General features: G+C 42.5%; 1 protein-coding gene across 2 annotated transcripts in view; it reads left to right on the top strand.

Moving 5' to 3' along the window:
* Window positions 1-15,584, top strand: part of LOC308677575 (integrin alpha-X-like) — a 57,073-nt gene that overhangs the window by 4,653 nt on the left and 36,836 nt on the right. Inside the window, exons 2-8 of one of the 2 annotated variants that reach the window (XM_081344110.1) lie at window positions 7,586-7,706; window positions 7,838-7,932; window positions 8,899-8,972; window positions 9,177-9,291; window positions 11,962-12,089; window positions 13,376-13,524; window positions 13,611-13,764. In XM_081344110.1, the coding sequence (XP_081200236.1) occupies window positions 7,586-7,706; window positions 7,838-7,932; window positions 8,899-8,972; window positions 9,177-9,291; window positions 11,962-12,089; window positions 13,376-13,524; window positions 13,611-13,764 (836 nt within the window). Of the gene's footprint in view, window positions 1-7,585; window positions 7,707-7,837; window positions 7,933-8,898; window positions 8,973-9,176; window positions 9,292-11,961; window positions 12,090-13,375; window positions 13,525-13,610; window positions 13,765-15,584 lie in introns of those variants that run through there. The other variant, XM_081344111.1, reaches the window with a different exon arrangement.

The raw sequence follows: 15,584 nt of genomic DNA on the forward strand, positions 1-15,584 counted from the left end.
CTGGAGTCTTACCCTCTTTTGGGCTGGTTGATTGTCTCTTTTGCATAATCTATAGATGTTGTTATTGTCCATGTGTCTATCGATGGCTGATTTGTCAGAGTGCCAGGCTTCTAGAAATTCCCTGGCATTTTTGGATTTGACCTAGACTAGGATTGTCACATTTTCCCAATTGAAACTATGGTTAAATCTGTTGTGAAATTAAAGACGTTTTGTCATGCCTTTTGACTGCCAGTTGGTGTTCATTAATTTCAGCAATAGACTAACTCCAAGGTCACCTTCAGACCAACAATCAAGTACGCAATACCCCAATCAAGAAACTGCCACAGAGCCATTAGTAAACAGCCCAACCAAAGAATCCCTAAGCCTGACCCCATCCACACAGACAGGCAAGAGACCAGAATATAAACCGACAGCAAACTGCACTCCTTACTAGCACTGATGATGATGTGACCTAGTTAGGGTAATGAAAGGTCTGCAAGAAAACAAGCAAGCTCAGAGAGCACCAAGGACCCCCCCATTTCAACCCTGATTTACAAATATTCCCCTTCATTGGAAATTTTTAGATAGTTTGGTTGGGATGAAGAGGCTCAGGACAGCTCTTCTCCAGAGATTCTCACAGAACATATCTTTATTGATGCTAGTTGTTTGCTTTAGTTTGGCAAGAGGAACAATAAAGGAAATTGCTGTGGAGTAACTCAGCTCGTTTTGGAGCCTGACAACGTCTTGCACTGTGTTGTGATTCAGGGTCAGCCTGTGGGTTCGGCAGTTGGGTTGGATGACTCAGAGGAGGAGGGGGGTGTTGAAGAGCTTGCTGAGGGGGTTGGAGAGCTTGCTGAGGGGGTTGGAGAGCTTGCTGATGAGAGCCCTCAGCCAGGCCCCTCCCACCTGGTCACGACGGAGACCCAGCTGTGTGAGCCTGACAGCGTGGATGAAGATGACCCACAGCTGGCCCTGTTCAAGGACGCCCGACGCAGGAGGCAGTCAATCAGGAGTAAACAGAGGAAGGCAATGGGGCACCTCGGAAGGAGGCAGAGAGAAGCCACGCCCTGAACTGTATAAAAGGGGAATGCGTGGGAGGGCTGGTTTGCTGAAGGCAAACGCTTGAATAGTTCCTGTTTCATAGCTCCTTTTTCATGGTTGGTGTCTTGTTTTGCTCTGTTTTATGTTAATAAATTTGGCAGGCTTAATTCCAGCCTCTTGCCCTTTGTAAAGGGGTTGTCCCTGCCTTTTCTGCAGGGCCGGTAGCAGGCTGGTACAGAACACACTGTTGCACTCCTCGATCAAGGCTTCTAGTCCTTCAGAAGACATTGCAACTCTTATTGACTGCTTCTCTGGTTCTTTCCTGTTCTTGCTGACCGTATTATCCAGGCAGCCAAAGAGGAACAGCGAATTCATTTGCTTTTTTTTTTTAATGAGCAGACATGCTGCTTATTCTAACATCTGATTCAGCTGGGGCTTTTGTGACACTACTGGGTCACTACTGGGCACCGAGGGCATCTTGCTCAAGAAAAGTCACAGTGATGTAGACAGCAAGGGGACCTATGTGCCTGGAAGTTCATTTTCTATGGCAGCCCTGTGATTTTCTGAGAAAGGACTGCTGTGAGTCACTAAAGAAAGTGAAAGAGTTATTCACGATAATGGACTTCTACTCTCTAACATACAGTTCTGATGCATTTTGTGGGCTTTAAAAGTAAGGGTTTTTTTTAAAAAAAACCTGGAATCAAATTGTCTGTCTATGGGGTAGCTGTAGAAGAGATATAGATTGGTGGAAAAGAAAAATATGTGATTTATCAATTCTGAAGGAATTGGGGGCAGGCAAGATGTTTCAAATGTAGCCACTTTCCTCTGCCTTCATATGTGCCTCAAAACAAAGTGCATTTTGTGGTTAAAAAAAGATGAAATGAAATGGAAATGGAAAAAGTGAAAGCTTTGTTCTAACGCAGCCAGAGAGATCTAGGAGTTTCTCTAGATATTTTGTATGTTCAAAGCATATGATCCATTTTATTGGGTGTATTCACATGACACCTTCAACCACTCTGGAGAAACATGAATACTTAACCATCATTGTGCCCTGAGTGGTACTAATCACACTGCTTGATAATTTTCCTGTGGGAATCTTTTTTAAAAATTTTTTAAAAAATAAGACTTTAAAAATTGATAGTAAGGGAACTAAAGGCTAATAGAAAGTCAAGTTTGTGTTCTTCTCACAACAATTAAAGGAGAAGAACACAAACTTGACTTTCAAGTCTTGACTCAAGCAAATTATTCCAACATTAGACCTATTGTAAAATATTTTTGAAAATGGGCTCAGAGGTTAATATTAATAGCGACATCTGCCTCTATGAAAAGACTGTGTCTCTGGAGAGATATTATGGAAGAGAAACAGGTTTTACCTCAGCAGACTGAGACTGAGCTGAAAGTGCATTTACAAATGACAGGATACAAGAATGACATGGAAAAAGTGTTATACTGGACATACAGCTGATTTTTAATAAATAAAAGAGATATACAGACAATTAACCATGAGAATCACCTGGATAATTTTCCTATCTTGGATTTACAAAAGAGGCTTGTTAAAATTTTGAATCTCATGAGAAGGGACAAAGAAAAAAAAATGAAAAGAAAACAAGTTCTACAACATGATTTGAACGGACTAAAGATTAAGGTTTTTAGTAGTAAAAGGAAGGAATATAAAGTTGGTTTATTTGATCAAGTTTAAAATAAGTAAGTTGTTCTTTCTGGTAGTCTTTAATGGGCTTTTGCTGACTCTAGATTGATGCTTTATGGATTTCTGTATAGGTAAGAGATGGGATATGGAAAGAATAGATTGTTGTATTTTAAGAGGAGGTAATGTTGTTAAAAGGGACGTGGTGGCTCAGTGGTTTAGGACGCTGAGCTTGTCGATCAGAAGGTCGGCAGTTTGGCGGGTCGAATCCCGAGTGCCGTGTAACAGAGTGAGCGCCTGTTACTTGTCCCAGCTTCTGCCAACCTAGAAGTTCAAAAGCACGTAAAAATGCAAGTAGAAAAATAGGGACCACTATGGGGGGAAGGTAACAGCGTTCTGTGCGCCTTTGGCGTCTAGTCATGTCGGCCACATGACCACGGAGACGTCCTCGGACAAGCGCTGGCTCTTCGGCTTTGAAATGGAGATGAGCACCGGCCCCTAGAGTTGGAAACGACTAGCACGCATGTGCAGGGGAACCTTTACCTTTAACCTAATGTTGTTAAAATTATTTATGCTCGTGATGAAGTTAGGAAATTTACTTTCCTTTCCTTTACTACATTCTTAATTTTTTTTTCACTTTTTTCCTTTTTTTTGCACCTTATGCTCTTTGTTTATATTCTTCTAATTTTTTTAGTTTGTATGAGTTTTTAACTGATGTAATTATAATCTTTAATAAAATTAGTATTGAACAAACAACATCTTGCTAGTCAAGAATCAGGGGCATGTGTAGTTTTGACCACTCCAGTATGCTCATGTAACACCATAACTTTGTGAGCTGCTGTGGCTCTCATAGGCTTCTGCATGCAATTCAAGGTGTTGTTTATTACCTTTAAAGCCCTACATGTCCTGGGTACAGGTTATTTCCAGGGTTGCCATTCCTAGCAGTATTCTCAGAGTGCTTCAGGTAGCCTAGGTCAGGGATAGGCAACCTTGGCTCTTTTATGCCTCGTGGACTTCAACACCCAGAATTCCTGAGCCAGCCATGTTGGCTCAGGAATTCTGGGAGTTGAAGTCCGCGAGTCATAAAAGAGCCAAGGTTGCCTACCCCTGGCCTAGATAAACAGAATCACCACGTGGGCTTCAGAAAGCATAAAACAGCTCTCTCCTGAAGTATGCATGGCCCCAAATCTGTTGCCCTTTCGCAAAGGTGTGAAAGTTGTCTGTTCCCCCAGGCACCGGAGCTAGAAAATTAATTATGGGGGCTGTAATATGGATACATATGATTAGCGGTTTCGTGATTTTACAATCTGGATTTATCTGTTCTTTTTAATTTAATGAAAAGTCAAACTTGTTTTTATTTTGCTGTTCCACAAAAGTTTCTTGGATAGGTATGTGGCCATGTCAAATGGATTAATAAAAATTGGATTAATAATATAAATAAATCCTGGCGAAATGCTTATTGTGTTTGAGCTGAACCAGGAGTGGGCTGCAGCCCGTAGGTTGGGGACCCCTGGTATAGAAACCCTGAAGGACACCAGATTGCCTAACTCTGCCTCAGAACACACCAGTGTACAATAGTTACCTCAGAATTATACAACCATAGGGCTAGAAAGGACTTTGGAAGTCTTTTGGACCAACCCCCTGCTCAAGAGTAACACCTAATCAGTATGAAATCTGTCTAGCTCAGGGGTAGGCAACCTCGGCTCTTTTATGACTCATGGACTTCAACTCCCAGAATTCCTGAGTCACCTCATAAAAGAGCCGAGGTTGCCTACCCCTGGTCTAGCTGTATATTCTTACAGTGGACAAATCCATATTGGAAGTCCACAAGCAGACACAATAGGTTAGCTGCCACTTATTCTAGGAATCGCATATAGCTATATATCAAGTAGTCACCTTGATATCTGTATCTTCCACTTCAAAATGCTGGTGACCTCATCACCATGACATACCACAAAATCTCATTGCATGGAAGTTGCCAAAGGAAGGAAATAATTATTATTCAACCCCGGTGAATTATCTTTTCACATTACCACTCACAGAGCTGGAGTAAAGGTTATTTCCTTTTTTGGCAACTCCTTGTTCTGGTTTATGGGTTTTACCCAGCTGACTAACTCTCTGAAGTGGCCACAGATTGAATCAGCAGAGCAGCTAATGCTGGTTCAGTAGAGCAAGCGAGGTTAGCATTCAGTGACCAATACAGAGTAAGCAAAATAGGTAATGTTTCCGTCCAGTGATATACAGGTAGTCCTCAACTTATACAATTGAGCTCAAAATGTATGTTGCTTAAGCGAGACATTTGTTAAATGAATTTTGCCCCATTTTATGACCTTTCCCGCTATAGTTGTTAAGTGAATCACTGCTGTTGTTAAGTTAGTAACACGGTTGTTAAGTGAATCTGGCTTCCCCATTGACTTGGCTTGTCAGAAGGTTGCAAAAGGAGATCACATGATCTTGGGACACTGCGACCGTCATAATTATGAACCAGTTGACAAGCATCTGACTTTTGATCATGTGACCCTGGGGATGCAGCGATAGTAAGTCTGAAAAATGGTTATAAGTCACTTTTCTCTGTTGTAACTTTGAATGATCACTAAATGAACTGTTGTAAGTCGAGGACCAACTGAGCTTTGTTTTCAGGACAGGCCAATCTAAAGATGCGACACCCTGATTGTTTCAGCTGCTGGTGCCCTCAGTTCATTTTTGTGCTTCTGCTTTCAGACAGCCTTTGCTATTTTAACTATGTCATTACAGGTAGTCCTCAACTTACGATCATTCGTTTAGCGGCCATTTGAAGTTACAACAGCATTGATAAAAGTGACTAACAACTGATTCTCACACTTAGGACTATTGAGGTATCCCCATAGTCACATAATCAAAATATGGGTGCTTGGCATCTGGCAGAGTAACAGAATAACAGAGTTGGAAGGGACCTTGGAGGTCTTCTAGTCCAGGACTTTTCAACCTTTTCACCCATTGTACCACTTTTAGGATATGGCAACATCCAAGTACCACCAGTCACCTAGCAAGGTGTCAAAAACGTGACCCAAAAAAAAAAGGAAAAAAGTGATGAAGTACAGGTAGACCTTGACTTACAACAGTTCGCTTAGTGACTGTTCGAAGTTACAATGGCACTGAAAAAAGTGCCCCCCCCAAGCCACAGCCGAGCAAGACACCTGCCTGCCCGCCCGGCGGCGCTCTTCCTCCTGTCCGAGGTTTTCATTGTTGTGAACATTTCTGTTGAGGATTGGCAGGATTGGGTGAGGTGGGGTGTTTGGTTTTTATTCCCCCCGTCTGCTGGGTGGTTGCAGCAGGTTTTAGTTACTTCACATGACCCTGGGACACTGTGACTGTCATAAATATGAATCAGTCGCCAAGCATCTGAATGTAAATCACAAGACCCTGGAGATGCTGCAACATGCCAGCTGATCGGCGCTTCTTCTGGGCCCAGAAGCGCCAGGATCAGCGCTGAGCTCCAGCTGGAGCCTGGCGCTGATCCTGGTGCTTCCGCTGAGCCCTGACAGCCCTGCAGCTCCAGCCATCTCTCGCTCAGGCTTGTGCGGTGCTGCCAATAGTTCAGCTCATTCCCCTCCCCCGCTACCACTTTTCTAGGATAGTTGCGTACCACCTGCCAGGTGCCAATGTACCACAGGTGGTACCCGTACCACTGGTTGAAAAGCCCTGTTCTAGTCCACCCCCTTGCTCGGGCAGGAAACCCTATACCATTTCAGACAAATGGTTGTCCAGTCTCTTCTTAAAAACCTCCAGTGTTGGAACACCCACAACTTCCTGAGGCAAGTTGTTCTACTGATTCATTGTTCTTGAAATTGAAATTTCTCCTGGCATATATTTACCAATAGAGTAGAATAATTATAATAACGTTATTGTCACTTTGAATGTACACTAAATGGCATACATTAAAATGAAATTTCGTTGCATACAGCTCTCAAAGGATCGTCACCTCCGATATACACTACACAAATATCACATAAATAAATAAATAAATAAATAAATAAATAAATAAATAAATAAATAAATAAATAAATAAATAAAGAATTATGCAGATACCCACATATATTATATGACACAGAGAAACAACAGTCTAGTTCGGGTTATGTATACATGTGCATGGCAAGAAAAATGAATCTTGCGAGTTTACCAGATGAATGGCATATAGGGAACAAGGCTATTACAGAATCGGGTAGATAGCAAGAGCAAGAGCACTTAGACTTATATACTGCCTCACAGTGCTTTACAGCCCTCTCTAAGCAGTTTACAGACTCATCAAATTGCCCCCCAAAATCTGGATCCTCATTTTACTGACCTCAGAAGGATGGAAGGGTGAGTCAACCTTGAGCCGGTGAGAATCGAACTGCTGGCAGTCAGCAGAATAAGCCCGCAATACTGCATTCTAACCACTGCGCCACCACCCACTCTTTATGATGCTTGCAGCTCCCCTGGATCATATGAGTGCCATTTGCGACCTTCACAGCTGACTTCCTACAAGCAAAATCAAAGGGAGAAGCTGGATTCGCTTAACAACTACAGTGATTTGTTTAACGACTGTGGCAAGAAAGGTCATAAGATTAGGCATGACTTCCTTAATGACCGCCTTCTGACAGACGTTCCGATCCAATTGTGGTTGTACACTGAGGACTATCTGTATAGGAATAATTCACTATCTTACCCCCATTACTGTCATTGGGCTTCTCCTGTTCTTTTGAAAAATAGATGTTCAGGAGCAAGGGTCTTCAAACTTGGCCCTTTTATGACTTGTGGACTTCAACTCCCAGAATTCCTCAGCCAGCAGGCACGCTGGCTGAGGGATTCTGGGAGTTGAAGTCCACAAGTCATAAAAAGGCCAGGTTTGAAGACCCCTGTTCAGGAGCATTGATTCTCTGCTGCCTTCCTCTCTTGTAGGCCTTCCGTGCTTTTCAGCTTTCAGCCTCTTTGATTTTGAGGCTCCTGTGATTTTCCTCGGGGAGAAAACTGACCAGTTTGGCTATCGCGTTATCCAGACAAGATCCGGTGGCACTTCCTGGTGAGGCTGGAGCGGAATACGTTAAGAACATTGATCGCTGTTTTTGTTGAAGTGATCTGCAGGTCTCAAACTATTAATTCTAAAATAATATTTAAATATTAATTCTAAAATATTATTTCACATCCCTTTAGGTTGGTAGTGAGCGCTCCTTTTGCAAGCAATCGGACAGGTTCCCTTTTCCGATGCTCATATGATACACAGAAATGTCAACCAATTGTCCTTAACCGTAAGTGCAAACTAAAATACGTTTGTGACTCTCCCACATATGGATTTTTTTTCCATTTTATCTTAAGAAAAGAGAGCTTCTTAGAGTACATTGGCATTGACAGCTTAAACTGGTTTTACATAAGTTAGTGGGTTCACATAGGTCCCTGAGCCATAATATTGTTTGATTTTTGTTAGCATATTACATGAAACTATTTTAGTTTCTATATTATAGATTAGCAGGTTAGTGAGCCCAGTTAATCGTGATTTGTCACCAAACCATGATTAAGAAAAAAATGAATTATCGCAATTTAGGAATCCAGTCTAGCTGTAGTCTTAGGAATTGTATTTTATGAGATAATTCTATTAGGACTCCAAGTCTAATTTTCTCAGTCTCCTCTCCTCCAAGGACAGGGAATTATTGCAATATGATCTTATGGTGGGAATAAATTTCAAAAAGTAGGAAAGACTAAATGGTCTCACAGGAAGTAGGACACAATGATTTTACGATTCTTTCCTGGGCTATTTATTAATTAACCACACACTGTTATTTCTGTTTTAATTTTTTCCTCTCTATATTATTGCTACCTTTGCAATCAATTTGCAGAATGTCAGTTATTGGACAGATTAGAAATATAATAGTAAAATCATTTTTAGAAAGTACATTCTTAGCATTAACATTTGATTTGAGCAATTTCTGACATTAATGCACTGCAGTGCACATGTGGGTGTGGGTCCTCAATTCTACTCTGCACATCCCTTCCAAAATCTCTTAGCCAGACAAAGTTGCAGAATGCATTTGAGCCACAAATAAGACCAACAAATCCATCAGGAGATATTCCTTATTTTTTTAAAAGGCTATCTTGGTTAGACACGTTTGTGTGAAAGTGATAAGTCTGTGAAATAGAGACAAGTAGAATAACAGAATGACAGAATTGAAAGGGACCTTGGAGGTCTTCTAGTCCAACCCCCTGCTCTATCTTTTCAGATGCCAAAGACATTCCTAGAATATCCTTGGGTGTTTCGTTGGCTGCTGATGAAGCATCTGAATCCAAAATAATGGTAAGTAAGGCTCAAGCAGAATTAAAAAAGACATACTAAGCACAATGAAAATATTAGTATGAATCCTAGAATCTATGTTGGTTTGCAGAGACTGTAAGCCCACTGCTCAGAGAGGCTTAGTTGCCCTGGGGGTATAAGGGAGAATTCTTGTTGACTCTGCTGAAAATTACAAGAGCTATTTGTCTTGACTCTTCCTACACACAGGCCTGTGGTCCCACCTGGGAACGACGCTGTGGGCAACTCGATTATCTGAATGGCATCTGCTATATTCTGAATGACTTCGATGGAAATGTGAAGAAGATCCAGCCAGCTTTCCAAGGTCAATTGAGAAGATCACGTTTACACATTAGGTTTGAAAGCTAGATTGTGCCAAGATCTTTGCTACTTGAGAGATTTTAAAAATGGCACCCAACTCTCTCACACTCTAGCCAAGGCAAAATATTCTGCAAGGAATTCTTCTTCTCCTTGACAGTAAAAATGACAATGATAGCACATTAAATAAATATCGGTGACCTCTTGTGACACCCACAATTTATTGCTAGAGGTAGCTATCTCACTTGTTCCTACTCAAACCAACCACGATAAGAAACCAGGTTGGGATGCACAGGTAATTCTCGACCTACAGCCCACAATTGAGTCCAAAATTCCTGTTGCCAAGCGAGACAGTTGTTAAGTGCCCCATTTGCAACCTTTCTTGCCACAGTTGTTAAGTGAATCATTGCAGTTGTTAAGTTAGTAACACACAGTTGTTAAGTGAATCTGGCTTCCCCATTGCCTTTGCTTGTCAAAAGGTCACAAAAGGGGATCACCTGACACTGCAACCGTCATAAATACAAGTCAGTTGCCAAGCCTCTAAATTTTGACCACGGGGATGCTGAAACGGTCGTAAGTGTGAAAAACAATCGTAAAGTCACTTTTTTCAGTGCTGTTGTAACTATGAATGGTCACTAAATGAACCGTTGTAAGTCAACCTAGCAGTTCGGAAGCACGTAAAAAATGCAAGTAGAAAAATAGGGGCCACTACGGTGGGAAGGTAACAGCATTCCGTGCGCCTTTGGCGTCTAGTCGTGCTGGCCACATGACCACGAAGATGTCCTCGGACAAGCGCTGGCTCTTCGGCTATGAAACGGAGATGAGCACCGGCCCCTAGAGTCGGAAAACGACTAGCACGCATGTGCGGGGGAACCTTTACCTTTACCTTTAATGTTAAATGAACCAGGCAGTCAAGCGAATCCAGCTTCCCCCATTGACTTTGCTTATCGGAAGCCAGCTGGGAAATGGTTGCAAATGGCAATCACATGACCCTGGAATGCTCAATGGTCACAAATTAATGCCTGAATTTTGATCACCATGGCGGTCGTAAGTTTGAGGACTGGTGTATTTTGAGGACTGGTGCTATTGCAATAGCACTTAGACTTATATACTGCTTCACAGTGCTTTACAGCCCTCTCTAAGCACCTTACAGAGTCAGCAAATTGCCCCCAACAATCTGGCTCCTCGTTTGACTCACCTCGGAAGGATGGAAGGCTGAATCAACCTTGAGCCGGTGAGATTCGAACTCCTGGAGTGAGCAGTGAGTTAGCTTGCAGTACTACATTCTAACCACTGCGCCACCACGGCTCTGTAACTTCAGACAGTCACTAAATGAAAGATTGTAAGTCGAGGACTACCTGTATGTGAACCTCTTCACCGCTGAAACATCTCCTTCCAAAGGTTTTGGGTGTTTTTGAATGACTTTGGAAAGTATCAAGTAGTCTTTGAAACGCAAATCTTAAAAGAGTCTTCACCAGTCCTATACCCACCACATATAGTGGACTTACACTCCCATAATATTTCAGTCAGGCTGCCTTTGATTAACTTCAGGGGACCATCATGCACAGATAATCCGGGAGAATGGTAACACGTCCCTCCAGGCTGTATCTTGGACATGGTTTGCAGAAATGTAATTATGAGTTAGGATAGAAGATAAAATATCCCTGATTTTAATCGACCAGTATCATAATGACATGATAGCAGTGTTCCAGTATCTAAGGGGCTGCCACAAAGAAGAGGGGGTCAACCTATTCTCCAAAGCACCTGAGAGCAGGACAAGAAGGAATGGATGGAAACTAATCAAGGAGAGAAGAACAAATATAAAAATAAGGAGAAATTTCCTCACAGTGAGAACAGTTAACCAGTGGAACAGCTTGCTCTCATAAGTTGTGAGGGCTCCACAACTGGAGGTTTTTAAGAAGAGACTGGACAGCCACTTGTCTGAAATGGTATAGGGCCATGGTGGTGAACCTATGGCACGCGCGCCACAGGTGGCACACAAAGCCCTCTCTGTGGGCACGCGCACCGTCGCCCCAGTCCTAGGTCTTCAGCTGAGTTTTATAAAACCTTTTCACTTTAGGCCTCTGCCACTGTGTGCAAAAAAAAAAAGGTTCAATCAATCAATTTCAACTTCTCACGGGGAAAAAAATGATCTTGCAAAGTTGGAATTGATTGATTGAACTTTTTAGTCCCACCCAGTCTGCTGTTATCACCGCAGCCATGCCCACCCAATTGGCCACCCCCACCCAATTGGCCACCCCCACCCAGCCCCCAATGATACATAAGTGGGTTTTGGGTTTCGGTTTGGGCACTCGGTCTCTAAAAGGTTTGCCATCGCTGGTGTAGGGTTTCTTGCCTGAGCAGGGGCTGGACTAGAAGATCTCCAAGATCCCTTCCAACTCTGTTATTCTGTTATAAACTTGAGCTGACGTTGATGTTAGCTTCTACTTGGGAAGTGATCACATGGAAAAAGGGGTTAAATACCTGAAATTTTCCCTTAGATTCTGCAACCAAGCAGCAAGATCAATTTTCTTTGTAATGTGATAAATGTAATGTTTGTTTATGTATTTATTTGTTATATTTCTATGCCAAATAGGGGAAACCCAGAAAAATGTCCTCACCAAGGTCTGGGAACTTGCTAGGTTTATTTAGTCTCTCTTCCTTCTTGTCCATCCAGAGTGCGTCTTTGGTGTGGACGCTGTGATTTTATACGATGATTCTGGGAGCATTAAAGACTCCGACCAGCGCATCATGAAGGACTTTTTCCTGAACTTGATGGACTCCGTAGCAGGGGCAGATGTCCAGGTGAGGGCAACACTTGAAGCATGTGGAGCCTGTGTGGCCGATAATTTCAACCGTTTTATGGAATAGCCACACGTTTTTTGATTTAGAGCTGCTCTATGCCAGGGGTCTGCAACCTTGACCATTTTAAGACTTGTGGACTTCAGCTCCCAGAATTCCACAGCCAGCTATGCTGGCTGTGGAATTCTGGGAGCTGAAGTCCACAAGTCTTAAAGTCGTCATGGTTGCAGACCCCCTCCTCTATGCAACCCAATATTGGCTAGTTATGTTCTGAGCCCAAATATGAAGGGTATTATTCAAAGCTATCAGAGTCTAATCTCGAATCATGGCTCTTCCTGTCCGTGTGTGTGCCTGTGGGTGTGTGCATGTGTGTGTGTGTGTTCTTCTACATAGGTAGTCCTCGACTTACAACAGTGCGTTTAGTGACCATTCAAAGTTACAATGGCAATGGAAAAAGTGTCTTATGACCATATTTCACACTTATGACCATTGCAGCATCCCCATGATCAGGTGATCAAACTTCAGACGCATGGCAACCGGTTTGTATTTATGACGGTTTCACTGTCCTGGGGCCGTGTGATCCCTTTTTGCGAACTTCTGACAAGAAAAGTCAGCGGGGGAGCCAGATGCATTTAACGACTGTGTCACTAACTTAACAGTTGTAGTGATTCACTTAACAACGGTGGGAAGAAAGGTCGTAAAATGGGGCAAAACTCACTTAACAAACATCACACTTAGCAACAGAAATTTTGGACTCAATTGTGGTCATAAGTGGAGGACTACCTGTATGCCTCCCTCTCTTTTGAGGATGTGGTTAGGGCAGGGGTAGGCAACCTTGGCTCTTTTGTGACTCATGGACTTCAACTCCCAGAATTCCTGAGCCAGCCATGCTGAGGGGAAAGGGAGAGTTTCCAAGCTGAGCCATACTGGCTCAGGAATTCTGGGAGTTGAAGTCCACGAGTCATAAAAGAGCCAAGCTTGCCTACCCCTGGGCTAGGGCCAATCTGTAGAGCAACTTTGATACTTTGATACTTACTGTGGCAATGACTTTAAATCTTTTTTTTTTTTACATTTGGGATAGAGTCCTGTAAATGATTAGTCCAACACATCTGGTGGGTTGATAATAATTCACTACTACATGATTTCCTATACATACTGTGTATGTATGTATGTATGTATGTACGTACGTATGTACGTATGTATATATATATATGTATATGTGTGTATGTGTGTGTGTTTATTACATACACAAACACACACAAACATCTTTTTTCTCCTTCTGTCCCCAGTTTGCTGTGGTTCAGTACTCCTCTATATTCACACTTGTTTTTGATTTCGCGACCTATAATAACACCAGAGAGAAGATTAAAGATCTTATCCACAACTTTCGTCGTTTCAAAGGAAAAACCTACACGCCATCTGCTATTGTCCATGTGGTGTGAGTACCTCCAAGGAAAGGGGGGAGGAAGGGATAAGTCTACGACGGGCCTTTATAGACCCACTCAGTTGCGGTTCTATTTACAGGGATAAAGTCTTCACAGCAAACCGTGGCATGCGCCCTCACAGCAAGAAACTGCTCATTGTCCTGACTGATGGCATCTCCAATGACAGAAGGACCACATTTAAAGAGGCAACAGAAGCTGCCAATAAAAAAGGGATAATCCGCTACGCCATTGGGGTATGCAGGGGAAAGGGGTTGAGACAGTGGTTCTAGATCAACATTTCCCAGTCTTGACCATTTCCAGATGTGTGGACTTTAACTCCCAGAATTCTCATCACTGGCCATGCTGGTTGTGGACTGCAGATCCCAAAATTCCTCAGCCAACATGGCCACTGAAGAACATTCTGGTACTTGAAGTCACACATTTGGAAGTTGCCATGGTTGGAACTACTGCTCTAGATGGACCACAGAGGATGTATGGGAATTTGTAGTGGCACCCTATAGACCAGGGGTGTCAAATTGCTGGCCCACGGCGGGACGTGTCATCCAGAAGCCGCGCCCACCCCACTGCTGGCAATGGCAAAACGTTCCCGATACGTTGCGCGATGTCATGTGACGTCGCGAGTTTGACATGTCTGCGTATAGACAGACGGGAGTTCTCTAGTCATTGCCATCTTGTCCAGATCTGATTTTATTAAAAATGGAACTTTGAGCATTCTTGTCACACTGGGCAAAAGCTAGCCAATGTTAGGAGCTTCTTTAAGGGGTTCAAGACAAGGTTAAACAACCTGATGATCTCTAAGTATTTTACCCCTGCTGGTTGATCATTTTAGAAGTTGAAGTCTGTCTGGATAACATCAGGTTGGGGAAAGTTGGCCTGAGCATTTCGGAAGCCCAAGAGTCTGTTTAAAGGACCAGACATGCTGGCTAGGGAATTCTGGGAGTTGAAGTCCACATTTCTTAAAGTTAACAAGGACGGGAAACGCTGGTTTAGTAGAATAGAGATGACTCAGGAGTCAAAGTACATAGGACAGGTGAAATAATTACGGCTTCTGAGGCAGAAAATGGCACAGATTATGCTGAGCTGAAATCAAACAAACTGTGTTGGTTTAGCAAGACATGAATCCAGGTTCTGAGGTTTACAATTGATAGTTTATGGCAGAAATATATATAAAAAATGTGATTCAGGGGTAATTTTGGCCCACTAACATCTGTTTAGTAGCTGTGAAACAATGGTCAAGTGTTGGAGAATTCTTTTTAATTTTTTATTTCTTGAAAGCTTGTGGAGAAGAGATTTCACTCCTCAAAAGCTTTGAAATCTCCCCCTAAACTGGGTCCCCTCACTCCACTTTTGGAGGATGACGATATGCTGGTGTGTCCCTCAAGCTTCTGGTAGTGTTGTGCTCCTGGTTTATAACTTAAAACAGTGTTTCTCAGCCTTAGCCATTTTAAGACAGGTGGACTTCAACTCCCAGAATTCCACAGCCAATATGGCTGGCTGTAGAATTCTGGGAGTTGAAGTCCATCTGTCTTAAAATGGTCAAGGTTGAAAAACCCTGGTAACATGTTTTGCAGACCCAACCACTCAGACATATACAACTGGCTAAATCAAACCGCAGGTTAGTATGAAGGGGGAATCCACCCACTCTCACCCATGTTTACCTATTGTTGGGCAGGATAGCAAAGTAGCTCTTTTTTTAAGTTATAAGACTAAAAGCAATATTTCTGCTTGACTTCTGACTTACCAAGGAAGACTATGGGAACAGTGTATTAGTTGATTCATTGGAAGTCACTTTTAAGTCCAGGAAACATCCTGGATGAAATTGGTCTAACTGGTAGCTAGAAAGCAAAGGGAATATGGAGTTCTGGGAAGTTAGTACAAATTTGTTTTTACAGGTAGTCCTCAACTTACAACCATTCATTTAGTGACTGTTCAAAGTTACAACAGCATTGAAAAAGTGACTTATGACCATTTATCACACTTACAACTGTTGTAGCATCTCCCTGGTCATATGATAAAAATTTCAATTGCTTGGCAACTAGCATTTATTTGCCGT

The sequence above is a fragment of the Vipera berus genome, assembly GCF_964194415.1.
Source record: "Vipera berus genome assembly, chromosome: Z".
Classification (NCBI taxonomy): Eukaryota; Metazoa; Chordata; class Lepidosauria; order Squamata; family Viperidae; genus Vipera; species Vipera berus.